At 31.2% G+C, this 25,003-nt stretch overlaps 1 protein-coding gene across 1 annotated transcript in view; it reads left to right on the top strand.

Annotated features, from left to right (window-relative positions):
- Positions 1-25,003, top strand: part of SI (sucrase-isomaltase) — a 99,727-nt gene that overhangs the window by 56,851 nt on the left and 17,873 nt on the right. Inside the window, exons 25-37 of the mRNA XM_067737224.1 lie at positions 2,031-2,237; positions 3,567-3,721; positions 5,108-5,276; positions 6,916-7,012; positions 7,102-7,214; positions 7,301-7,426; positions 8,922-9,050; positions 10,159-10,269; positions 11,951-12,010; positions 15,491-15,607; positions 16,886-16,973; positions 17,880-18,018; positions 24,593-24,726. Coding sequence (XP_067593325.1) covers positions 2,031-2,237; positions 3,567-3,721; positions 5,108-5,276; positions 6,916-7,012; positions 7,102-7,214; positions 7,301-7,426; positions 8,922-9,050; positions 10,159-10,269; positions 11,951-12,010; positions 15,491-15,607; positions 16,886-16,973; positions 17,880-18,018; positions 24,593-24,726 — 1,645 coding nt within the window. The remainder of the gene's footprint in view (positions 1-2,030; positions 2,238-3,566; positions 3,722-5,107; positions 5,277-6,915; positions 7,013-7,101; positions 7,215-7,300; positions 7,427-8,921; positions 9,051-10,158; positions 10,270-11,950; positions 12,011-15,490; positions 15,608-16,885; positions 16,974-17,879; positions 18,019-24,592; positions 24,727-25,003) is intronic.

The following is a 25,003-nucleotide window of genomic DNA, read 5'->3' as shown; positions in this document are numbered from 1 at the left end:
AGAGAAGATTATCAACTGTGCAAATTATACTTATAAATCAGTAAAATAAGAACTAGAAACTGAAGTATGGATTTGGCAGCATGGAAGTCTTTGGTAACTATTACAAGAGAAATACTGATGGAGTGCTGGGAGTTAAAGCCTGGTCAGAGTGAGAATGAGATTCCAGTAAGAATGAAGAGACAAATTAGAGATAGTGAATATGGCGAACCTTTTATATTTTGCTCTAAGGAAAGCATAAAAAAATAGAGCAGTAATTAGAGAAATGAGTGAGGTGACAGTTTCTTTTAAGATGGGAGAAATCAAATTGGTTTATGCCATTGAGAATAACCAATAATAAGTAGAATATTAGTGATGCAGGACAGAGAATTGAGAATTGCAGGAGAAATGTCTTCATTGGCAAGGAGGCGTGGGATTGGGTACACGAATGAAATGGTTCACCTTAGATAGAGGTGTAGACCATACATATTTTGTAACAGGAGGTAAAGAGGTGGGTGGGTAGTTGTGGTGTTTTGTTCTGATTTTTCTCCCAATTGCTTTCCTTTCCATACTAAAATACTAACGAAAATCATTAGGAGATGATGAGAATAGGGAGGGTTTTTGTGATGGGAGAAAAAAGGAAAATGTTTTTCAGGGCAGTGTGATAGTGAACTAGGCAAATATAGTATGATTGATCTTTCGGACCCACTCTAACTTTTATGATTATATAAAGGGAGAGCAGTCTACATGATTGTGTGCATTTTTCAAGCCATTCAGCCACACAGTTGTAGGCACTGAGAATGTAGAGGATAGGTTTTTTTCCCAGCATTGTTGTTTTGCAACTGAGTGTAAGAAAGCAAGTGAGGGACATAGGGATTGAGATTATATGAAAAGGGGTGGTTTAGATGGGATTTATACAGTTTCCATAAATTAAATCACAAGATTATTTTCATCCTAACTACAAAAAATAACAATGCTGATAAACTACCAAGAAAGATAAATGAGAAAACATAAAATGATAAAGGGAAAGTGATACTGGGCAGAAAGATAGCTACGAAGCAGACATATACAGACTTTCTAAAGTTGATCATTTTCCTGGTTCCATTGGCACTCGATTCCATGCCTTTGGAATGAATACTGAAGTATTCCTATCAGTTAAGGATTGCCTGAAGCTGAAAGTATCAGAGACCTAAAATCTGATTTGGTTAAACAAGACAGGATTTATTTTTCTATTACAGAAAAAATCCCAGGCCTAATATTCTGGTATCTAAATGTTGTCAATGTTCCCTATTTATCATTTGTCTTTCATCCACAAAGTTTTATTATACAATTACATATGCAGCATTCCAGGCCTGGAAAGTGGAAGAACAAAGGCTATCCTAATTTAATCAGCTTATATCCTTTTCTTTTAAGGAGATTTGGCAGGGGGGTGTCACATACAACTTCCTCAAAAGAGACTGGGAAATATAGATGGGCACATTGCTTCTTCCAACAATATATTAATTTAATAAGAAAGACCAATTAGCCCTGATCTTTGGCTGCAGTTCCTATTATAATACTGGTAAGGATGTAATTAACCAATAGAAAGACCAGTCATGAAATAAAGAATAATATACTTTGATTATAAGTAAAAGAAAAGAACTTTATATTCATGCCACTCTGAGGATTATTGTAGAGTCATTTTACACACAAAAAAAGGCAGTAATCAATAAGAAGTGTAAAAACAAGCTTGGGATCAAAAGTTATGAGTAATATACTTAATTATGTTCAGAGACAATACAATCATCTATATTCTGAATTGAAAAACTATGACATTTGATTGTTCTGCTCTACCTGTCTATCTTTAGAGTCAAAATATAAATATTCTAAACATTTTAGTACATGGTGTGTCATGTTGCCTAATAGATATTTTGTGCTATGACTGCAATTTCATTCTAGTATTAAACAATAACATTTGTAAATCATACAACATGTGATTAACATGTCTACCTTATTATTTTTTTTTAATATTACAATGCTTACAATTTCTGACAATGAACTTGTCTTGTTTTTAGGCTCCTTTAGGATCCAAAGCACCTGAGTGTTACTTTCCTAAAGAAGACAACTCTTACTTAGTCCAGTCAACTCATTACTCATCAGTGGGTATAACAGCTGACCTCCAGCTGAATACTGTAAAAGCTCGAATAAAGCTACCTTCTGATCCCATCCCAACTCTTCATGTGGAGGTGAAATATCATAAAGATGATATGCTGCAGTTTAAGGTATGTTTAATATAAACTATCTCAATGCATGATTCATCTCTCAAGACAGATTTTAAATAGATTTGGTGCTTGGATTTTTCATGTAATACTAAGGATTATTAACTGGGTTGATGACATTTTAATTCTATAAAGTAAAACTTTTTTTTTCCTACAGAGCTCATAGCTAGATGAACAGTAAATAAAATTTTTTGTTTTTGCTAGCTTTGTGAATAATTAAACATATGGTCGTGATTTTTTAGTTATTTAAATTCTTGATAAATTGATAAATCACTTAGAATTGGACTATGTTGGTTGTCCCATTAAAATAAACAAAACAGAAAAAAATAAACACAATAAGATGCTTACTGTTTCCATTATTTCTTTTTAAACAGTGATCTGAATTTTCTGGCCAATGCAATAAGAAATACAAAAGAGATAATTTCTTTCAATAGTTACACTTAGCAATTATTTTTTACTTAAGAGCTCCAAGGGAATCCATTAAGAAAACTATTAGAAATAGTATGGACTCATATATGACAAATGGAAAGCAATTTCAACTCATACAATCAAGAAAAATATTAAGACCTCACAAGCAGACATTTAACAGAAGAAGAAATAAAATTTGGACTAAAATATTAAAGTAATTATACTCATTAAAAATAAAAGGAACTAAAGGCAAATACAAAGAATCGGAAAGCTAAATTTGAATAATTGTGTAGAAAATGGTTTATCCTCATCAGCAAGGAAATAAATGACTGTTTGAGAAATAAATGCTTTTTAGTTTAACATATAACAGTATTAGAGTACACCTCTTAGTGAGAATATTAATTAGTACACTAATTCTGGAAAACAGTTTACCAATAGTTTATCAAGGATCCTACAAATGTTAGAATACTCTGACCTAATATTATCACTTATAAGTAATGTACTGAGGAAATAAAGACATGAATGAAGATAAATTAGCATTAATATTCATTGTAAGATCATATATAAGGCAAAAATATTGAAACAACTTTGTCTAACCATGAAGTGATAAATAATTTTGTGTATGCATATAAATGAATATTTAGCTTTAAAGTTCTCTTTCTGAAGATTTCTCATTGTATGGAAAAATGAATTATAAAACATTAAAACAGGTAAAATACAGTACATAATTTGAGTCCATTACATATCTATATATGTGTATGGAATTCTATATAGATATATGGGCCATGGATACAAAATTAGGAATTATGATAAGAATTCTAAATATTCTTGTTTGAACCATTATTTAAATTAGTTAATTATATGTACCTAATATGTTGGCAATAAGAACTAAACATATCTGTTTTCATTATCTCTCTGTAATAGATTTATGACCCCCAAAATAAGAGATATGAAGTTCCAGTACCATTAAACATTCCAGCTACACCGACAAGTACTTATGAAAATAGACTTTATGATGTTGAAATCAAGGAAAATCCTTTTGGCATCCAGATTCGAAGGAGAAGCACAGGAAGAATTATGTAAGTGATTCAATTATTTGATATGAAGGGTATTTTCACTGTGCTAGCATGTCATCACACCAAAAGTGGTTTTAGGTGTATGTATTAAATAATTTGGCTTATATTAACATTTAAAAACTAAAGTCAGCAAATCATTAACAGTTGGTGTAAAATTTTATTTACACTTTGGATGTGATGAATTTCATTATTAAATATCAGACCCACTCTTCTAATCAAGTTGAGAACCAAGACTCCTATTGAAAAGCACGATGAGTGTTGTCAAAATAAGTAGTTGGAAATGTGTTATGTAAATATTTTATTAGAACTATTGAAATTGGAGTTTTTTGGTCCTGGAATCTGATAAAGTTAATACTATGTTTGTCAGGAATTGATGAAAGTAAATTAAGATATACACATATAGATATGTTTTTATGTCTAATGAATAAATATAAATTTTAAAATATTACCTTTTTTTGGTAAAAAGCTCTACAAACTACAGTGTATTAAAAGATACTTCTATGTAATTTAAGCTTGCCCTGCTATCCTTTACAAGATACTGTCACGATGTGTTCAGGTATTGTCAGTATGGATACAAATAATGAAGAAAATTATGTTTATATTGTTTTAAAATTTTGTTGTTATGATAACAGTTTTGTTCCAAAGGATAAGAAGCAAAATGATTTTGTAGAAAATTCCTGATGCAGAGGCATTATTTATTGTTTTTCAGGAAGCATTATTCTTTAGTAAATACTTTTCCAAAATCATTAATATAAAAATTTGAATATGTCTCAAATTCTTTTTAATACTTATGTTTCCTTTCTCTGCCAACTTTCTCTTCTTCTTCTTTTATCTTCTTCTTGCAAATGACATTCTCTGTAACACATTTCTTCTGGATTTCTTCATAAACACATGGTTTTATAAATACAAAACAAAAGAAGAAGAAAATGATTGGAAATAATAATAGAGTTTAGAATTAAAATATCCATTATACCTTATAGTTTATTTTGATATTGATTTCTTTTTATTCTATACGTAGTAAAAATTTACTGATTATCTCAAGGGAACGGGACAATAAAGGACTCTCAATTCCTAGGACATATATTATTTCTAGGTCATATATTACTGATAACTTTATATTAATTTTATTTTAAAAAGCAATATATGTCTAAAGACAAACATGTAGCCATAATATGATTATGAATATATGAAACATATTTTAGATATTCCTTAACTTAGCCAAAAAAATGTATTGGAAAAATTATCTATTTCCATTTGTATCTGGGTATGATAGGCCTATAGAGAAAAATACAATTGATTTTTATAACACCTAAGAAAGAATTACCATTATTATTTGAGATACTATTTGTATGTGTATACAGGAATAAAATTGTTTTCTTTTGTTTTCAGTTGGGATTCTCGCCTTCCTGGATTTGCTTTTAACAACCAGTTCATTCAAATATCTACACGCCTACCATCAGAATATATATATGGTTTTGGGGAAACGGAGCACACAGCATTTAAGCGAGATCTGAACTGGCATACTTGGGGAATGTTCACAAGAGACCAACCACCTGGTGTAGGTACCAATATTTGACCACCCCAAGTGGCAACTAAGACCATGATTCAGATCCCAGCCACTTCTTTGTAGGCCTGTACTTAAATACTGAAGCAATGAAAGGGGGCTAGAGATCCCAAGAGCTGCTAGAGTGATTTTCTGAAAAACAAATGAAAAGTCACCATAAATTACAGGTGAAAGTAGAGGATCGAATGGATAACATCATTGACTACAGTGAGAAGTGAGGTTGTGACCCAATTCCTTACCCTCTCAACTGCATAGAAAGAACATTCAGATTCAGAATTCCCTGTCAAATACATGTTTACTTTCAACTTTTAGAAAATAACTGGCTTCTCCTTGAAATTTTTTTCTACTCCTTAGATAAAGATTTGATCCTTTTTCCTTTGTTACCCTAAGCTGCAGTTGTGCATTTTTATGAGGTTATATTGCAAGTTACAGTTTTAGAAAATGTTTTTATATGTTCATATCACTTTTCCAATGTTTTGTCTTATTAATGGTGTACATTTCATGACTATTTAATACATTGCACAATTGATATAGACTATAATTATTCTAAACATATAATGGAAAATACATTTTAATAAAAATACTAGCTCATTTCCATTTTCACATGTGATGTGAACTTAAAGGATATATTCAGTATGAGATTATAAATGTGTATAATGTCATAACTGCTTTTTATTGTTAGGTGCTCATACAACTTTTATTTGTATCACAATAGTTCAGACTTATAAAGGCTGTTTTTCATTTATTCCACTTGAAAGAATATGTTCTTCCAAAATTTACCTCTTTAAAATCCTTCAGGGACTTCCCTGGCAGCCTAGTGGTTAAGACTCCACGCTCCTACTAAAGGACATGGGTTCAGTCCCTGGTCTGGGAAGTAAGATCCCACATGCCCTGTGGTGGGGCCAAAAAAAAAAAAAAACCAAAAAAAAACCCTTCAACATTAGTATTGGCATTATTAGGTTAATATAACCTTGATTCTCAATATATAAATTTTCTTTCACATACTAATCAGTTACTGAGATTCAGTGTGTGTCAATGATATCAATTTGATTAGGGATCATCAACTTGTAAGCTTTGTAACCTTGACAAGATATTTCATGACCCTGAGTATAGATTTTCTATTCTGAAAAATGAAAAGATCTAGCTGAAAATGAAATTAAATGCTTTGTATATAAATAACATATTATTGTTTAAAATTTTATCAAAATATTATATAAACTTAAATATTATCACATTAAGTACTTAAGGAGTTTGAGTACTTTGATCAGTTTAATCATTTATAGAACATTCTATTATTAAAAAAGAAGTACAAATTTATAAATAAATTAAGACACATAACCTGTGAAAAGAAACCCAACTATTCTAAAACCAATGGTTTTTTACATAAGTTAATGTGGCAGTATTTGTGAGTGTTACACATTTGTATATTCATTCACATTCTCTAATGCAGTAATGCTTCAAATAATAAATTATTTTCTAAAAAAATGTGTTTAATTCAATCATAGTTTGTGTGTGCAATGAAGGAACATTTAAATTCCTAGTTTCAATCATAGAGTGAATTTAAATATTACATTTACAAAATTCACATTCTATTATTATTTAAATATATATTATGTGTTTTTTTTAATTTTAGTATAAACTTAATTCCTATGGATTTCATCCCTATTACATGGCTCTGGAAGATGAGAGCCATGCTCATGGAGTTCTCTTACTTAACAGCAATGCAATGGGTAAAACAATTTTTTTTAGTTTAACATATTTTATGTGACTTTAATAAAATAATAACAGATTAAAATGTAATCATATTTTGGACTTCCAGATGTTACATTTCAACCAACTCCTGCTCTAACATATCGCATAACTGGAGGAATCTTGGACTTTTATATGTTTTTGGGCCCATCTCCAGAAGTCGCAACAAAGCAATACCATAGAGTATGATTGCACATTTTAAAAAAATATAAAGTTTTTTAATAATATAAAGTCATTCTCTTTGTTCACAAATAATTTTTTTTTCAAAGGTAATCGGCCAACCAGTCATGCCACCTTATTGGGCTTTGGGATTCCAGTTATGTCTTTATGGGTACAGAAATACTTCACAAGTTGAAGAAGTATATAATGACATGGTGGCTGCTCAGATCCCCTATGTATGTATATCAATTTTTAAAACGGTGTTAAATATGTCATCTATAAAATCAGAATGAAATAAGCACATATACTTTAAAATTATTTTAAGCATTTGGCAAAAATCAGTGCTTGTTAGTAGCACCAAATGAATTGGATATGAGATTTTATTAGTAGTCTTTATCAGATGGATAACATAAAGGGATAATACCATTCCTTTTCCTTCTTTCTCACCTGTTCCATGACTGTGTGTTGTACTGAACAAGTCACTGTGCACTTGCTTTTCTCTCAGAAGCTTTGGGTCTCGTACGTAGTCAAACACATTTCTTCTCTTCTCATTAAATGAGAGTAAGAGTCCATAGGAACCTATTTCATCAACTAATGTGACAAATTACAGAAAAAGAATTCGAGGTGAAACAATTATTTTTGCCATGGAATAGACAATAGTTGTCATATTAGAATACAGAATTAGTGGGCTTGCAGAATATCTTCTTCCCTCAGTGTTTGGGAAACTAAATATTCTTAAGTATCCAGAAATAATCACTTCCTGTGATTTTTACTTTTTAGGAAGAGTAAGGAATCTCAGGGATCCTCCTGGTAACATCTAAACATTGAAATCTAGAATGCTTTGTCTATAAGAACTCATTCTAAGAAGAGTAAGAAGGACCTTATTTATAAGTCATCAGTACCTATAGTAGAATCCAATATATGGTTCCTGAATACATTATTATAGGGAAACTAATTGTTTAGGTTGATGATGTAGCAATACGCAAGTGAAAAAAATCTTTTAAAAAAGGAGATTTTTTCATTATTAGATCTACTATGCTAGCCATATTTTTATAACACCTAGAAGAAGAAATTGTCTATTAACAGAAAATAATGTTTTAAAATGTTATTTAGACCTAAATTAAAGATTTCATAAAGCATTTGTTTCTTTAAATATATTTGTAAATACCTACTTGTAAACAATATTTTGCTTATTTAAGCTTGGGCTGTTATTTCAAAAGTGACTTTGGTGGATAATAAAAGAATAATTTTATAATTATTGATGGATTTACTAATAATTCTTTCTTCCCCTTTGGCAATATTAGAATTATTTGAAATTATCCCATATTTGCTTTGTGTTTCCAGAAATAGAGCAATACCTATTTCTATATATTGTACAAAATTCCAAATTGCCATTTAATATAATTTCATAACCTCATAAGTCCTTTACTCCTGTGTCTTCCTATTTCCTTTGGAAATTATATAACAAAAGATACTGATTTGAAAGAATTTGTACTTCTAAATCAAAATTACTATTTAATGAACTGTTAACAAAACAGAGCACTAACACGAACTTGCTCTTAGAATATTTTGCATCTATACATGCTACTTTTATTTCTTGAACATTACATTACTTGATTCATTCTCTTAGGAATTGAAACTTTCATATTGCTATTATTTTCATAAGTATAACAGAATGTGACAAACTCCCTCTATTGAATCTTACGCCACTAAAATTCTTATACCTTTCAGGATGTTCAATACACAGACATTGATTACATGGAAAGGCAACTAGACTTTACGATTGATGAAGAATTCCGTGACCTTCCTCAGTTTGTTGACAAAATAAGAAGTGAGGGGATGAGATACATTATTGTCCTGGTCAGTGTTTATATTTTATATTCTATCTGAGCCTTATTATCTTAGTTTGTTAAGATTTCTCTCCTGAACGAGGAAGGAAAAGGTGTTTCAAAATATGAAGTATATAATTTTGGATTGTACTCCCAAATCTAAATCTTTCTTCCTTTAACACTTCATTTCATTTACATGGCTGCCACAGGCTACCTTCATTCTTAGGTGTATCCTTAGAGATTTAAGACTAAATAAAGCTGGGAATCAAAGGCAGTTTGTTTTCTAGTAATCACCCAAGCTGCAGACTGGTCTCAATTTACAGACACTATCACAAAGTGATGATGGATTTTCTATTCCTATACAATTCTTAACTTATTCTCTGGGACTGCTTCTTATGCTTGTCATGTTTAAAAGTTTTCCTTCAAATTAGTGATTCAGCGGCTTCCCTGGTGGCACAGTGGTTAAGAATCCTGCTAATGCAGGGGACACGGATTTGAGCCCTGATCCGGGAAGACCCCGCATGCCACGGAGCAACTAAGCCTGTGCGCCACAACTACTGAGCCTGTGCTCTAGAGCCCACAAGCCACAACTACACTGAGCGTATGTGCCACAACTACTGAAGCCCGCGTGCCTAGAGCCTGTGCTCCGCAACAATAGAAGCCATCACACTGAGAAGCCCATGCACCGCAACAAAGAGTAGCCCCCGCTTGCCACAAGTAGGGAAAGCCTGTGTGCAGCAACGAAGACCCAACACAGCCATAAATAAATAAATAAATAAATCTATTTTTAAAAGTTAGTGATTCAGTGGGAAGAATATTTCATCAATATGTTACAGAAAGCAAGATAGGTAGCCAGAAATCCCATGGATATATAAAACCAAAGCAAAAAACACCTGTAATCTTGCTTGAAATCATAGCTAATACATTTTCAAAAGTTCTTAAATTTTCCTTCTAGGGAATTTAGAAGACAATCTAACTAGAACAAAAAAGTTTATGCCATCAGTCCCTTTGTCAGTCTATGTAAGAATACAATATAATGATAATCTAATAATGGAAAATTGTAACATTTTATTACAGCTACTCAAGTGGCTATACTTTTATACCATAGTTACCTGGATTGTATTTCATTTTAATTTTAGGATCCAGCAATTTCAGGAAATGAAACGAAGCCTTACCCTGCCTTTGAAAGAGGACAAGAGAAAGATGTCTTTGTCAAATGGCCTAACACCAATGATATTTGTTGGGCAAAGGTACTGAATTGATATCTTGAAAGAAAATAAGTGTAAAAATACTATTGGAAAGTTTCTATTTAATTAAGCCACAGTTAAAAACATATTCAGACGGAGAGATGTAATGACTTAATAGGTAATAAATAAAATAATACTCTTTGAGTTCAATCCAAATTATTAGAAACAAAGAAATAGTTTATATGTCCTATGTCCAAATACTATTTGTTTCATCTTTAAATTGCCTTTTATTGTATTTCTTGGTACCTCTTGTGTTTTATTATAAAACTGACATTAATAATATGGTTATTCACTATTCTATACTACATGGGTCATTTAAATGTTTGTACTTCTCTTAAAAACATCTCATTGATAAAAGAAACAATGTTTGTAAAAGCTATACTTATAGTATTCCTGACTTGAACAGGGAATATAATTCATTGTATTTCATTTAAGCAATAATATCCCAACCTGTGTATATTAGCACATTATAGAAAGCATCCTGATTTGGCTTATATATAAAGAGTAAAGAAAAAATCCACTAGTCATAACTAGAATGAAAAAAATCCCATAATGGGAGATGTAATTAAATGAAATATGGGAGCCTTTTTGGATCTTGGACCAAAAATAGAATGTTAGTGATAAAAGTGGTGAAATTCGAACATGGACTGTAGATTAGTTAATAATATTCTACTAATGTTAATTTCTTGGTTTTGATAATTGTACAGTGGTTATAAATATGTTAATATTAGGGGAAGAACAGTGAAGTGTATAGAAAAACACTAGGTATAATGTTTGTGATGTTTATATAAGTCTGAAAATATTTCAGAATAAAAAGGTAAAAGTAAAATAGAAAAACTTATGTGATAAACAGTGAAAAATCATGTTTTAAGAAACATTACAGGTATACAGTACTGACTACAGAAAGGGATTTTTTTTCTTCTTACTTTTTCCTCATTTTATATTTTCTCATTCTATACATTTTCTCAGATTTCTACCTTTCAAGCACTATTCTCTATCAGCAATTAATTCCTTGTATGTAATTACAACTCTGTGGATTATTTACATTTTTATATGGGACTTTCTAATTTCTACAACATAGATTTAAATCCCAGAGCTTTTGGCCTGATTGAATTTGGGCTCTGTTCTGTGTTTGTGGTTGTGGTAGAAGAAAATGTTGGTAGGCGCGGGCAGGGGCTGGAGTAGGTGTGTGGGAAAGAGGAGGATTTAGTACTAACTGCAAAAACCAAGAAGATATTTGCCTCAGCATGGCATCATCCAACTCAGATCTTCAATTCCTTTCATATAAAAATATACTTTTTGTTTTTAGATTTTAATCCTGGAGTAATTATAGAAAGAGTTTTAATATACCACATTAAATTAAATTTAGAATATGCTTTTCATATTAATTCTTGACCAGACCTTTTGGTTACATGCATTGCTTGCAAAATCACTACTGACCACAAAGGATGGTATTCTTTTCCTTATTTGCCCTACTAAAGAGGAGATTAATATGGAAAATGGGAATAGTTTGCAAATGATACATATACCAGAACACAAACTGAAAAAAATAATTGAAGGAATTACTGATCTGGGGATCTTGAGTCTGTAATATGCTTCTAAAACTCTATTACACTTTGTTTACAACAGTCATACCACACTGAATTTATTTTGAACCGGTTTCCCATTTCTTCTCTCTTTGTAGGTTTGGCCAGATTTGCCAAATGTAACAAAAGATGAAAGTCTAATAGATGAAGCTGTTAATGTAAGTTTCATATTGATTAAGTATTTAACTGAAAGAAATTCAGCACTGGGATTTAATGACGACTTTGACCAATAATTCAATTTTAATACTTTCCTTAAAAAAGTGATGGCTGGGGCTTCCCTGGTGGCGCAGTGGTTGAGAGTCCGCCTGCCGATGCAGGGGACACGGGTTCGTGCCCTGGTCCGGGAGGATCCCACATGCCGCAGAGCGGCTGGGCCCGTGAGCCATGGCCGCTGAGCGTGCACGTCTGGAGCCTGTGCTCTGCAGTGGGAGAGGTCACAACAGTGAGAGGCCCACGTACTGCAAAAAAAAAAAAAAAAAAAAAAAAATGTGATGGCTTATTTTCTAATTCTCTATATCAGACCATATTAAATCAGATTTATTTATTTTTTTAAATACCAACGTGTTTCAGTCACTCTATGAAGCAATTTTACATTTTATTGTATTTAATCCAAGGAACAATTCTTTTTTTTTTATTTAATTTTTTTTTTGTAGTAAGAATGCTTAACATGATACTTACTCTTAAAATTTTAAGTTTAAGATATAGCATCCTTCACCCTAAGGACAGTGTTGTACAGCAGATCACTAGAACTTATTCAGCTCGTGTAATTGACACTTTATGACTATTGAATAGCAACTCCCAATTACCCCTGGAACCCCAGACCCTGGCAACTACCATTCAACTCTCAGATTCTATGAGTTTGACTATTTTAGATACCTCATATAAGTGGAATTGTGCAGTATTTGTCTTTCTATAAATGGATGATTTTACTCAGCATAGTGTCCTTAAGGTTTATTCATGTTGCCCTGTATTGGAGAATCTCCTTCTTTTTGAAGACTGAATAGAATTCCATTGTATATACCACATTTTCTTTATCAATTCATCCATCAACGGACATTTAATTTATTTCAATATCTTCACTCTTGTAAATAATGCAGCAATAAATATAGGAGTTCAGATACCTCTTCGAGATCCTGATTTTAGGTCTTTTTGGATAAATGTCCCCAAATGGGAGTGCTGGATCATATGGTAGTTCTATTTTTAATTTTTGGAAGAATTTTAATACTGTTTTTCTCAGTGGCTGCACCATTTTTCATTCCCACAAACAGTGTACAGGCATCCAGTTTCTCCACATCTTCACCAACACTTGTTTTCCCTGTTTTTTGGATAATAGACATCCCAACAGGTGTGACGTGACATCTCACTGTGGTTTTGATTTGCATTTCCCTGATGACTAGTGATGTTGAACATCTTTTCATCTATCTGTTGGCCATTTGTACGTGTACTTTAGAGAAATGTCTATTCAAATCTTTGCCCATTTTCTAAGTGGGTTATAGTGTTTTCTCTATTGGGTTGTAGGTTACCTTTTCACTTTGTTGATTGTTTCTTATTCTGTGCAAAAACTTTTTAGTTTGATGTAGTCTCACTGGTCTATTTTTGTTTTTTTGCCTGTGCTTTTGGTGTCATATCCATAAAATCTTTGCCAAGACCATTGTCATGAAGCTTTTCCCTTATGTTTTTTCCTAGAAGTTTCGCAGTTTCAGGTGTTACGTTTAGGTCTTTAGTCCATTGTGGTTTGATTTTTGTCTACGGTATAAGATAAGGATCTGATTTCATTCTTCCACATGTGAATATCCAGTTTTTCCAGCACCATTCGTTAAATAGACTATACTTTCCTCATTGTATATTTTTGGCACCCTTGTCAAAGGTCAGTTGACTATACACGTGTGGATTGATTTCTGGGCTCTTTATTCTGTGCCATTGGCCTATGTGTTTATTTTTATGCCAAGACCATACTTTTAATTACTGTAGCTTTGGAATATATTTTGAAATCAGGAAATGTGATGCCTTCAGCTTTGTTCTACTTACTCAAGATTATTTTGCCTATTCAAGGACTTTATGGTTCCAAATACATTGTAGGATTGTTTTTTATATTTCTGTAAAAGATGCCATTGGGATTTTGACAGGGGTTGCATTGAATCTACAGATTGCTTTCAATACTATGGACATTTTAACAATATTAATTATTTCAGTTCATGAGCATGGATTATCTATTTTTCTGTTTCTTCTTCAATATCTTTCAGTAATGTTTTGTAGTTTTCAGTGTACAAATATTTCAACTCCTTAGTCAAGTTTATTCCTAAGTATTTTATCGTTGTTTGTTGCTACTGTAAATGAGATTATTTCCTTTCAAACAGTTTATTTTAGTCTATAGAGATGTAACTGATTTTTGCATGTTGATTTTGTATCCTGCAACTTTCCTGAATGTATTTGTTAGTTCTAATAGTTGTGTGTGTGTGTGTGTGTGTGTGTGTGTGTGTGTGTGTGTGTGTGTGTATTCTTTAGAGATTTCTACATATAAGATTACATCATCTATAAACAGGGACACTTTCACTTCTTCCTTTCTGATTAGGTTGCTTTTTTTTCCCCCCTTATTCATATCTAGTTATTTGGGCTAGGATTGCCAGGACTATGTTAAATAGAAGTGGCAAGAGTGAGCATCCTTGCCTTGTTTCTGATATGAACTAAAACTCTGAAAGTTTTTTTCTAAATGAGTATATTAGCTGTGGGCATTTATTATAGAGCCTTTATCATGTTGAGGTAATTTCTTTCTATTCCTAGTTTGTTGAGAGTTTTTATCATGAAAGAGTGTTGAATTTTATCAAATAGAGTTTCTGCATTGCTTATTGGTATGACCGTGTGATTTTTTTTTTTTTTTTTTTTTTTTTTTTTTTTGCGGTACACGGGCCTCTCACTGTTGTGGCCTCTCCCGTTGCGGAGCACAGGCTCCGGATGCGCAGGCTCAGCGGCCATGGCTGACGGGCCTAGCCGCTCTGCGCCATGTGGGATCTTCCCAGACCGGGGCACGAACCCGTGTCCCCTGCATCGGCAGGCGGACTCTCAACCGCTGCGCCACCAGGGAAGCCCTGACCATGTGATTTTTATCATTCATTCTGTTGATGTGCTGAATCACAATGATTGATTTTTGTATGTTAAATAATCCTTGCCTCACAGGGAAAAATCCCACTTATTCATGGTGTATGAGCCTTTTAATGTGCTGTTGAATGTGATTGCTAATATTTTGGTTGAGGATGTTTGCATTTCTACTCATCAGATATTGTTAGGTTGTCTGAAACTAGAAATGCGTCCATTTCTTCTAGGTTATCCAGTCTGTTGTATATTTATTTATCATGGCCTCTTATGATCCTTTCTATTTCTGTGACATCAGCTGTAATTCTCATCTCTTTTTTTCTTAGTCTAGCTAACAGTTTGTAAATTTTGTGTATGCTGTCTATAAGAAACTCAGTTTAGATTTAAGGACACACATAGGCTTGAGTGGCTGGAGGAAAATCATACACATTCATTAAAGTTGAGATCAAGCTGCCTTCACTATCACTTGTGAATCTGACAGATAAATGTGTGACTGACTGGTCTCTCTTATGACTTTCTATATGTGGGTCTAAATTTTGTTTTTACAGGGTTCCAGAGCTCATGTAGCTTTTCCAGATTTCTTCAGGAACTCCACAGCAGAGTGGTGGACAAGGGAAATTATAGATTTCTACAATAACCAGATGAAGTTTGATGGCTTGTGGATTGTAAGTAAACTTCAAGAAATTTATATTTTAAGTTATTTATTGTGTATTGATTATGCAAAATTCTTACTAGATTTTAATAATGTTAACAAAGTATTCTTTATGAAATTAGCTCACTCATTTTTTCCATAGAACTTTCTTATGCAAAAGACTGTTAAAATTCAGTTTTAACAATTCAGTTTAAGTATTTAGTTGCTTTTTCCTGAATATTAAAGTTGAATATATTCAACTTGACCAAGAGACCAAAATAGTCTCTTTATATAATGATATATAAATGCTTATAAATATTTATTTTATTTTCATTCAATATAGATATGTCTCACACTCGGCTGTCAGTCTTTGGTATAAGAAGTCATAAACTCTTACAGATGTAGCAAAATCATCTTCTAAATAATATCCTAATTTTAACTTTAAAATTCTGGCAATAAGATTTTTAATATAATTTTGAGATAACATAAAAAGAATTTACTTTATCACAAGTAAATATTTAATACAGGAGTTATTTACATAATAATTATCTAGATTTTTGGAGGTGACATTTCTACTCTGCTGATTTTTCAATACGTATGCATTAATTTACTTACTTTTTTAATTAAAGAAACTTATAGGGGTGCTGTTATGTACAAGCCTTGAGGATGTAAAGTTGTATAAAGATAGTTTTTTTTAATTATATAAAGTTATGTACTATAAGGGATTCCATTAAATATATCCCCAATAATTATATCTTGATCCAGAAAAGATAACCTTTTTATGATGGAGGAATCACCTTTAAATGACAACTAATTTATATATTTATATGATGGTCCGTTTATATATGGTACTAAAATTCTGAAATGTGTACTCAATAGAGATACTCTTTGAAATTTTCTGTATTTGGAAACTATTATCTTGTGGTTTTAAAAACCACAAACCATTGTTTTAAAAAAATTGATACAAGGCTCCAGGGCAGAAATGGAGGGAAAGACATGGGGGAATATACACTATTATAATTTAATGTCTAGAAACATAGAAAACAATTCACTTTTATATAGATTTTATCTACAGAGAAAAATAGGACATTTTATGGTTTTCAAAAGGAGATGTGAATTGTAAAATGTTAAGAAAGACTGAGCTAAACTAAATGCTTTAGTATTGTTGAGATGCCTTATACTTTTGCTTTTTAGAATAGTAAAGTACTATTATTCAAATATCCTACTTTAATTTACTGGGTCTCTGAATTAGTTCTTTTAAGAAGATATGCCCTAAATTTGTTTTTTGTTTACTTTTCTTTCTCTTTTTAAGGATATGAATGAACCATCAAGCTTTGTAAATGGAACAACTACTAATCAATGCAGAAATACAGAGCTAAATTATCCACCTTATTTCCCAGGTACAATATTGCTGCTGTGCCTTGGCTGTTATCATGATATTATTATTTATTAATCAGGTTTATATACCTTATGACATAGAGAACAGGATGCACATTTCCAATACTCACTACCCATCTACACACTGGACCACATCTCAACCCGTTACCAATATCATCTAAATCATCTAACATTACTTCGAGAAGAAAACTCAAGAAACATGTTTTATCTATATGAATAGATTTCTAAATTTGAAGTTGTTACTTTGATTTTCTTAAGAATCTTCCCAGATGTGAGAATTCTAAATATTCTTTAAGATAAAAAATTAAAATCTTTTATAAAGATTTTTTAAAGTTTTTCTTTATTAGGAAAAAAGTGAAACAATGCTAACAACACTTCTTTGGTTGTCCCTGACCTAGGAGGGAAAAGTACGGTCTTTCAACATTCATCCTCATGCTCTTATGTAGGCAGTAAACTGCATAAACAGTTACATCTAAAGTGATGGCAAAGCTCTGAAAATTTGCATCTGAAACTGAGAAAATATGCCAGGGCTTTATGTTAGCAAATGGATTTTTTTTTTAAATCTATTTAATCAGTATTTCTCATCTAAATGCATAAAATATAGTAGACTTTTCGGAGTACACTTACTTTTCAGGTTTTTATGAGTTCATGTTAATTAGTAACATTTTTATTATTGAATATAGTAAAATTGTGCACATATTTTCCAGTCACAACTGTAATTGCAATCACATTGCAGACCATTTTTTCATTTATAATTAGCATAAACAAAGTGCACAAATGGTTGAAAAATCAGTAATATTTTCAAACAATGATTAATGTTTTGCCAAAATAATTTATAGTTACAATTTACATATTTCAATATAAGTTACTTTATAACATATTAATTTTTTTTTATTAATTCTCCCCAGAACTCACAAAAAGAACTGATGGATTACATTTCAGAACCATGTGTATGGAAACTGAGCAGATTCTTAGTGATGGATCATCCGTTTTGCATTATGATGTTCACAATCTATATGGATGGTCACAAGCGAAACTTACTTATGAGTAAGCAATCTTCATAATCATCGTTTCTGACTCTTATTTTTTAGATATTAAATTTAATGTTACCTCTTTTGAGTCCTTCCCTACTGACCTTATCTTACTTGGTCCTTCATGGCACTTAGAATAATTGTCTCTCTCTCTGTATCTTTGTTTTAAATTTTTATCCAATTCCCAAAAGAACCCTGAACCATTTTATTTTGTTCCCCAGTATGCACCCAGCTTATAGTAGCAAAATGCCTAACAAATAGTCGGTGCTCAAAGAATAATTTTTAATGAATAATTGAGTAAATAATATATAGTTTGATGTCACTAATTAAAACATGAAATCTGACTAAATCTACTATTTAAATCCATTATTAGCAAATAACAATAAATGTCAATGACCTTAAGCTTCTTAAACGTTAATATCCATATTAAACAAAATCTTATATGAGGCTAATGATGATGGAATACAGGCCATTCTTTGAGTATCAAGTCTTTATTAACACTGTGCAATAAAATGTTCTGCAATGATAGAAATGTTCTATAGTTCTATTGTCCAATATGGTAGCCACTAGCCATATATGGTTGTTGAGCAATGTGGCTAGTGTGACTCAGGAATAGAATTTAAAATTTTATTTAATTTTCATAAATGTAAATTAAATAGCCCCACATGGCTAGTGGTCACTATATTACACAGTGCAGCTCTAGATCACTGGTTCTTAACTACACACTGTAATCAACTGGAGATTATTTTTTTTAATTTTTATTTTATATTGGAGTATATTTGATTTACAATGTTGTGTTAGTTTCAGGTGTAGAGCAAAGTGATTCAGTTATATGTATACATATATATATTCTTTTTCCATTTAGCTTGTTACAGAATATTGAGTAGAGTTACCTGTGCTATACAGCAGGTCCTTGTTGGTTATCTATTTTAAATATAGTTCAAACTGAAGATTTTTTAATAAATGCTGATTTAATTAATCTGAACTATAGCATAAGCATCTGAATTTTTAAAAATCCCCCAGGTGGTTCTAATGAGTATCCAGGTTTGAAAACCATGGTTCTAATATATGACGGAAGTTGGAAAAAGAATGAAAAGCATTTGGAGTAAAGGGTATGGGTAATATTTCCTCACTTAGTGAAGCATGCTTATCTTATTTCTAGCACCAAATTCTTTTTCAACCTAGAATATGTGAATTATTTAAGATATTATTACGTGAATGAATGACTACAGATTTGTTGACCAAATCCCAATGTAAGGGCACTAAGAACATACAGAAAGACTAAGGAACGTCAGCAGGACAGGAATAAAGATGCAGAGAATGGACTAGAGGACACAGGGAAAGGGAAGGGCAAGCTGGAACAAAGTGAGAGAGTAGCATTGACATATATGCACTACCAAATGTACAATAGATAGCTAGTTGGAAGCAGCTGCATAGCACAGGGAGATCAGCTTGGTTCTTTGTGACTGCCTAAAGGGGTGGGATACAGAGGGTGGGAAGGAGACACAAGGGGGAGGGGATATGGGGATATATGTATGCATATAGCTGATTCACTTTGTTATACAGCGGAAACTAACACAACATTGTAAAGCAATTTTACTCCAAAAAAGATGTTAAAAAAAAAAAGAGTAAACAAACTGACAAAAAAGCAAAATCTGTGTAATGTGATAGATACTACAATAGTGTTATGAGAAACAAGGAGAGTGCTCAGCTAACTCTATCAGGAAAATAGAAGTGACATCAAAAGAAAAGTTATCATTTGAACTGATCTTGAAGAAAAAAAAGAAATATGCTAGGGAGTAAAGGAAGGAAACTACATTTCACCAAGGCAAAGAAAGTAAATGAAATTTGTCATAAGCTATTTCTAGGATATCTATGGCCACCTAAACCATAATAAGTGCATTATAGCTTCTACAATTGGGATCTCTGGATAAGAATCATGGATTTGCTCTTTGTCGATCTGTGACAAGGATATGGTTGGCACACTTCTAGGATTTAATGAATGTGTCAGTATGTTACTAGACAATGCCAATGAATTTTAAATCTCCATGGAGAGAAGAATAATAATCAATTAAAATATATTTGGCTAAGTGGAAATAAAACAATGCTGGTTCCTGGGAAATAAGGATCTGAGGTGAGGATGAATTCCCTTGTCTTGTGCTAGAATTTTGTGTTGTTTGACAATAACATCAAAATAGAGGCTCTTCAAGATTATAAATTCTATTATGCAGTAATTCAAAGTTGTGTATAAAGAGAAACTACTTTGGAGAAACACTAACAATGTCAACTTGAAAAAATTCGTAATAAGTATTTTGTAACATAAAAAAAAGAGTAAACAAACTGGTCTTCAATAATACCTTTTTATTGGGACAAATGCTTCTTTAGTTAACCCTGCTGGAGCATAATATTGGAACACAATTATCCTCAGCTAACCTCACTTTACCATAAAACTATAGATATTAAACATAACAAAAATATTGAGAAGTGAGTGATGAACTCTTTGGCAAAACTTATGCATCTTGAGATGAAAGTATGTACTTTAAGGAAAATTGGAAGAAAATATTTTTTTTCATAGAGGGCAGTAAATTGAACTTCTGGAGCACATTACAGAATCTAGCATGGTTCCTGACACACTGTAGGATGTTTAGTAAATGTAAGTGAATCAATTTTTATCTCACCACAACTATCAAAATTATATAAATAAATTCAAGGCAAAAGTAGGTAAATTTCTAAATAGTTGATATACAAAGGTGTTTAGAGATGTTTAAGACCCATTTTTAACTCTTAAATAACATTATGAAGAAGATATCAGTACAATCTTCCAAAGAACATTCCTTTAATAATGTTAATTTTGCTCCTGTCCATAAAATTTTTCAGTAAAATTTAACCACATTTGTTGTTTAAGTTAAACAGATTAATAAATTTTAAATGTTGAGTTAAAAAGCCCAATTTATGCATAGCTATAGACTTTTTATATCTTTTAAATACTTTCTTACTATTTATTTTTTTCAGTTATATGAGAAAAAAAATTGTTGAACTCTCCTTCAGATATTTTAGAGATTAAATATAGTCATTATACGTTTAAGACCTTGACAAATGTAAAAGGATGCTATAAATAAATTATGTTTAAGCAAATAATGGAGAGTAAAGACTTTTTATCATTTGAGAAAACTGAAAGGATTAAGAGTGTAATTTATTTCTTAAGTTACTCAGACTGTACCATTTTATTGTTCCTTTCTGTGACTCATTTTCTGTTTTCAAAATTCGCACACATTTGACATTCACCTAGTTCTTGTTATTGTGCTCTTCACTTAACATGAAACAAACAACTGAAACAAGGAAAGAACAGAATGAGTGGATGCAGAAATAGGAGGTAAATAATCAGCTTGAAAGACTGCAAACAGTTTCATAGAAAAAACCTTGGAGATCAGTGGCAAATGAAGAAGTTTCATGTATAAATCCCATACAAAAAGTTTTCAGTCTTCAATTGATCTTTGTCTTATTTAAAATTCAATATTGTACTGAAATAAAGCCTATGCTTCAGATATAGGGAGAAATATATTTTTAAAATTTCAAATTGTGTGTTTAAATCTCAGATAATTATCCAAGGATTATACAGCTATATATTCCGTACTTTCATCTTCAACAATACCTTGAATGACTTTTGAGAGTACTACATATTTTTCATTAGAAAGAACATAGAAAAATCAAAATCTTTGACTCCCTTTGGAAGTTCAGGTTGTGTTAAGTACACAATTTTTAAGTAAATGCCCAAGATTTTTGTAATCTTAATTTAGAATGAAATAAAAATGTTAATAAATATAAGTTCTTTTCTCAGATATTCCTAGAGACTGGGTTATTTAGCAACTTGGAAAATTATGTTGCTTTTCGATGTTTAGTGAATCTAACCTGAAAAATAAGAGGGGCTTTTTTTTTTGGGAGAATTGTGTACTATAGGAAGTGACCTCTTCTTGCAATTTTTTTTAACAAAAAATAAGACCGGTATAGATTAAAAAAAGAAAAACACTATACAGGTCATATATAATTTGGAAGTTTTCTTGGTTATAGCTGTAACTTCCTCTTAATTAACTGTTAGTAACTTGAAAAAATATGGAATACGTGTCTCTTAGATATTACTGTCTGATTAATATGGCTGAGTTGAACATTGATATAGCTGGTATCAATGTTTAAAAAAGATTGAGATCTGAATCCATAAAACCATTTCCATGGTTTAGACTTTCACATTCTTCTCACTAAAGAAATCTCAAATTTAAGTTTTACTTATACACTCAGAAACAATGGAAATATTTCAGCTTACAAAAACTTGTTATCCAACTCTAAAACTGAAATTACATTTTCTGATCTAATGGTGAGTCTCTTTGAGTTGTGAAACTGGCAAGTTACTATTTCTAATGGATAGTAAATATATAATACTAAATTTTTTGCTTTCTAAAAATATAATTCAAAAAAAGTCTTTAGTTTTCAAAGAGATTTTTTAAATAAACATTGAGAGAAACAATCCTGTATAACTTTCTCTTTTCTGAGCATTACGGTCAGTATTCTAAAATAATTTAATATCACCCAGTCAGAGACAGCAGTATTGGGGGTATATTTACCAATTGATTTCATCAGTAATTAAAAACAGTAGTCAACTTAATCATTTTGAAATTATTATCTTTAGAAACCATGACAAAAATAAAGATATTTATTTATTGTTAGGGCTTTAAACTATTTAATTTTTTTTTCAGTTCAATATTCTCCTTTCACATAACCCACATTTGTAATCTACATGTACAGTTTTCTAAAAATCATTGTTTTCCTTTAGAAGGACTTTTTTTCCCAATAACATAAGATATTTTTATAACTTTTCTAATACTTTTAAAAAACTGCTCATGTAGACAATTATAAACATGTAATAAAAATGTTTCTGTAACACAATATTGAAATTCTTTTTATAAGCTAAATTTTCCAAATCAACTTGTAACAGAGAACAAACTGTATTATGGTTGAAAAGTGTTTCTTAAAATTAAATTAAGTTCATTGTGATTAACCATCTGTAAAGTTGGAGCATGATGGAAATGTCTACAAAATATTTATAGCTATGTAATTTTAAATTATAGTTTTAGTGGTGGCAAGTGATTTACCAAATAAGAAATATTCTGTGAAGGGTTACAAAGGAGATTTTTCTAATGCAAGAGGTTACATTTCCCATAAGAGAAAATTGTTATGAAAATATTTTATGCAGAATTCTTCTCAATCAGAAATCTAAAAAGGCATATATTTGGTTATTAACTTAAAGCCTCAGTAAAGACTTTTTGCAAAAGTAAGACATAAGGCAGAAGAAAAGAACCTTCAAGAATATGTATTTCTTCTGTGTGGAAACATTAAAGATTTGGGACAACTCTATCCTTGTAAATAATTTTTATATCAATTAAATAAAATGAATTTTCTTTACCAATTAACTAAACTTAAGATACAAGTTTCCATGAAGATTCCTAAACTGATCATCAGTTCTTCCATTCCCTATATATACATTCATTTCTTGTTAAATGTCTCCAAATATGTGTGACAAATGTTAAATATATTACTGATTCTCAATTGACTAGATCCTTTATATTTGTTATAAAAAATGAAGCAGTGAAGATCGTTTTCTTATATGATTTTTTTAAGAGAGACATACAAGTAGGAAATTTTAAGTTAGCAAATACAATATTGTTTCTATTATCAACAGATGGTTCAATATATCATCATATATCTGTTTAAAATATTTTCAGTTTCCTGTAATTTTGAGATATTCATGAATTCAAAAGTTTCTTAAGCTACTATTATATGTATTAGGTGTAAAGAATATAAAGAAGATTAAGTCAGTCCTTAACCTCAAGAATCTCAAGGTGTCATTTAAGAAGCTTTATGTATAAACAAATCAGTACAATTACTGTGGTCCATCTTTAACAAGGAAATGATTAGATACAGTTTATAACATGGTAATGGGTTACAAATCTGCCTAATTAAGTATTTGAAATATTTCCTCCTGATATAGTTCTCTAGTCCTTGTTCATATACAAATTATTTTAAGTAATATAAAAATAAACATTTTCTTTCCAATTAATATATATATATGAATACTCCCTAAAACAGGGAGTATTATAGCAAATATTCTCTGCAGAGTAATATGAAGATTAAATGTTGACAAATTATAAATAAGAAGGGTTGGAGCAATTAATGGAGCCTAAATCTTTATAAGAGAACACATTTAAGTAGAATAAAATGTGTTCATTCAAAAACTTTCAATATAATTAGTTGATTTGATAATATCAATAGTTGACTTGTATTCACTGAACCAATAAATAAAGGGCCACTTAGACATGTCACTCTGGAAAATGTTGGAAGGAAAAAAGATGTCCTTTATGCTTGTAAGGATTTTATAGTATAATGAGCAAAGATTCACTTATAAAGAGCTAGTCGTAATAAGAGACAGCATAGACACCATAAATCGGGTAGTTTTTTTCTTTAATGAAGTGGTCCTAAGTAGAAATATCCAAAGAAAATACCTCATATAAAAACTCATAGATCCTCTCCATCTATATTAGTGCATTGCAGAAGGCAACTGGCAAAAGAGGAATTGTTATTTCTCGTTCTACATATCCTACGGCTGGAAGATGGGTAGGACACTGGCTTGGAGACAGCTATGCAAAATGGGACAATTTGGACAAATCTATCATTGGTATGTGAGAGTCACCATCTTTATCATTATTCTTTTAAATCTTCTATTAGGTATTCACTTTTGCTAGTTCATATACTTTGTAAGTCCTTCTCTGAAATGTACTTTTGGCATCATATTTTATGACAAACAGCATAATGAAAAGGCAATGGGCCAGAAAGCAGGATCTAGTTTATTTTGAGAAAATAATTTCATCCCTTTTGGTCTCAGTTTCCTTTTATGAAAGGGCAAGATATGGGAAGGATAACATATAGAGCTAAGAATAGAAATGCTTAGAAAT

The sequence above is a fragment of the Pseudorca crassidens genome, chromosome 5, assembly GCF_039906515.1.
Source record: "Pseudorca crassidens isolate mPseCra1 chromosome 5, mPseCra1.hap1, whole genome shotgun sequence".
Lineage (NCBI taxonomy): Eukaryota > Metazoa > Chordata > Mammalia > Artiodactyla > Delphinidae > Pseudorca > Pseudorca crassidens.
The sequence above is the reverse complement of the archived record's forward strand: the minus strand, read 5'-3'. Positions and strand labels throughout refer to the sequence as shown.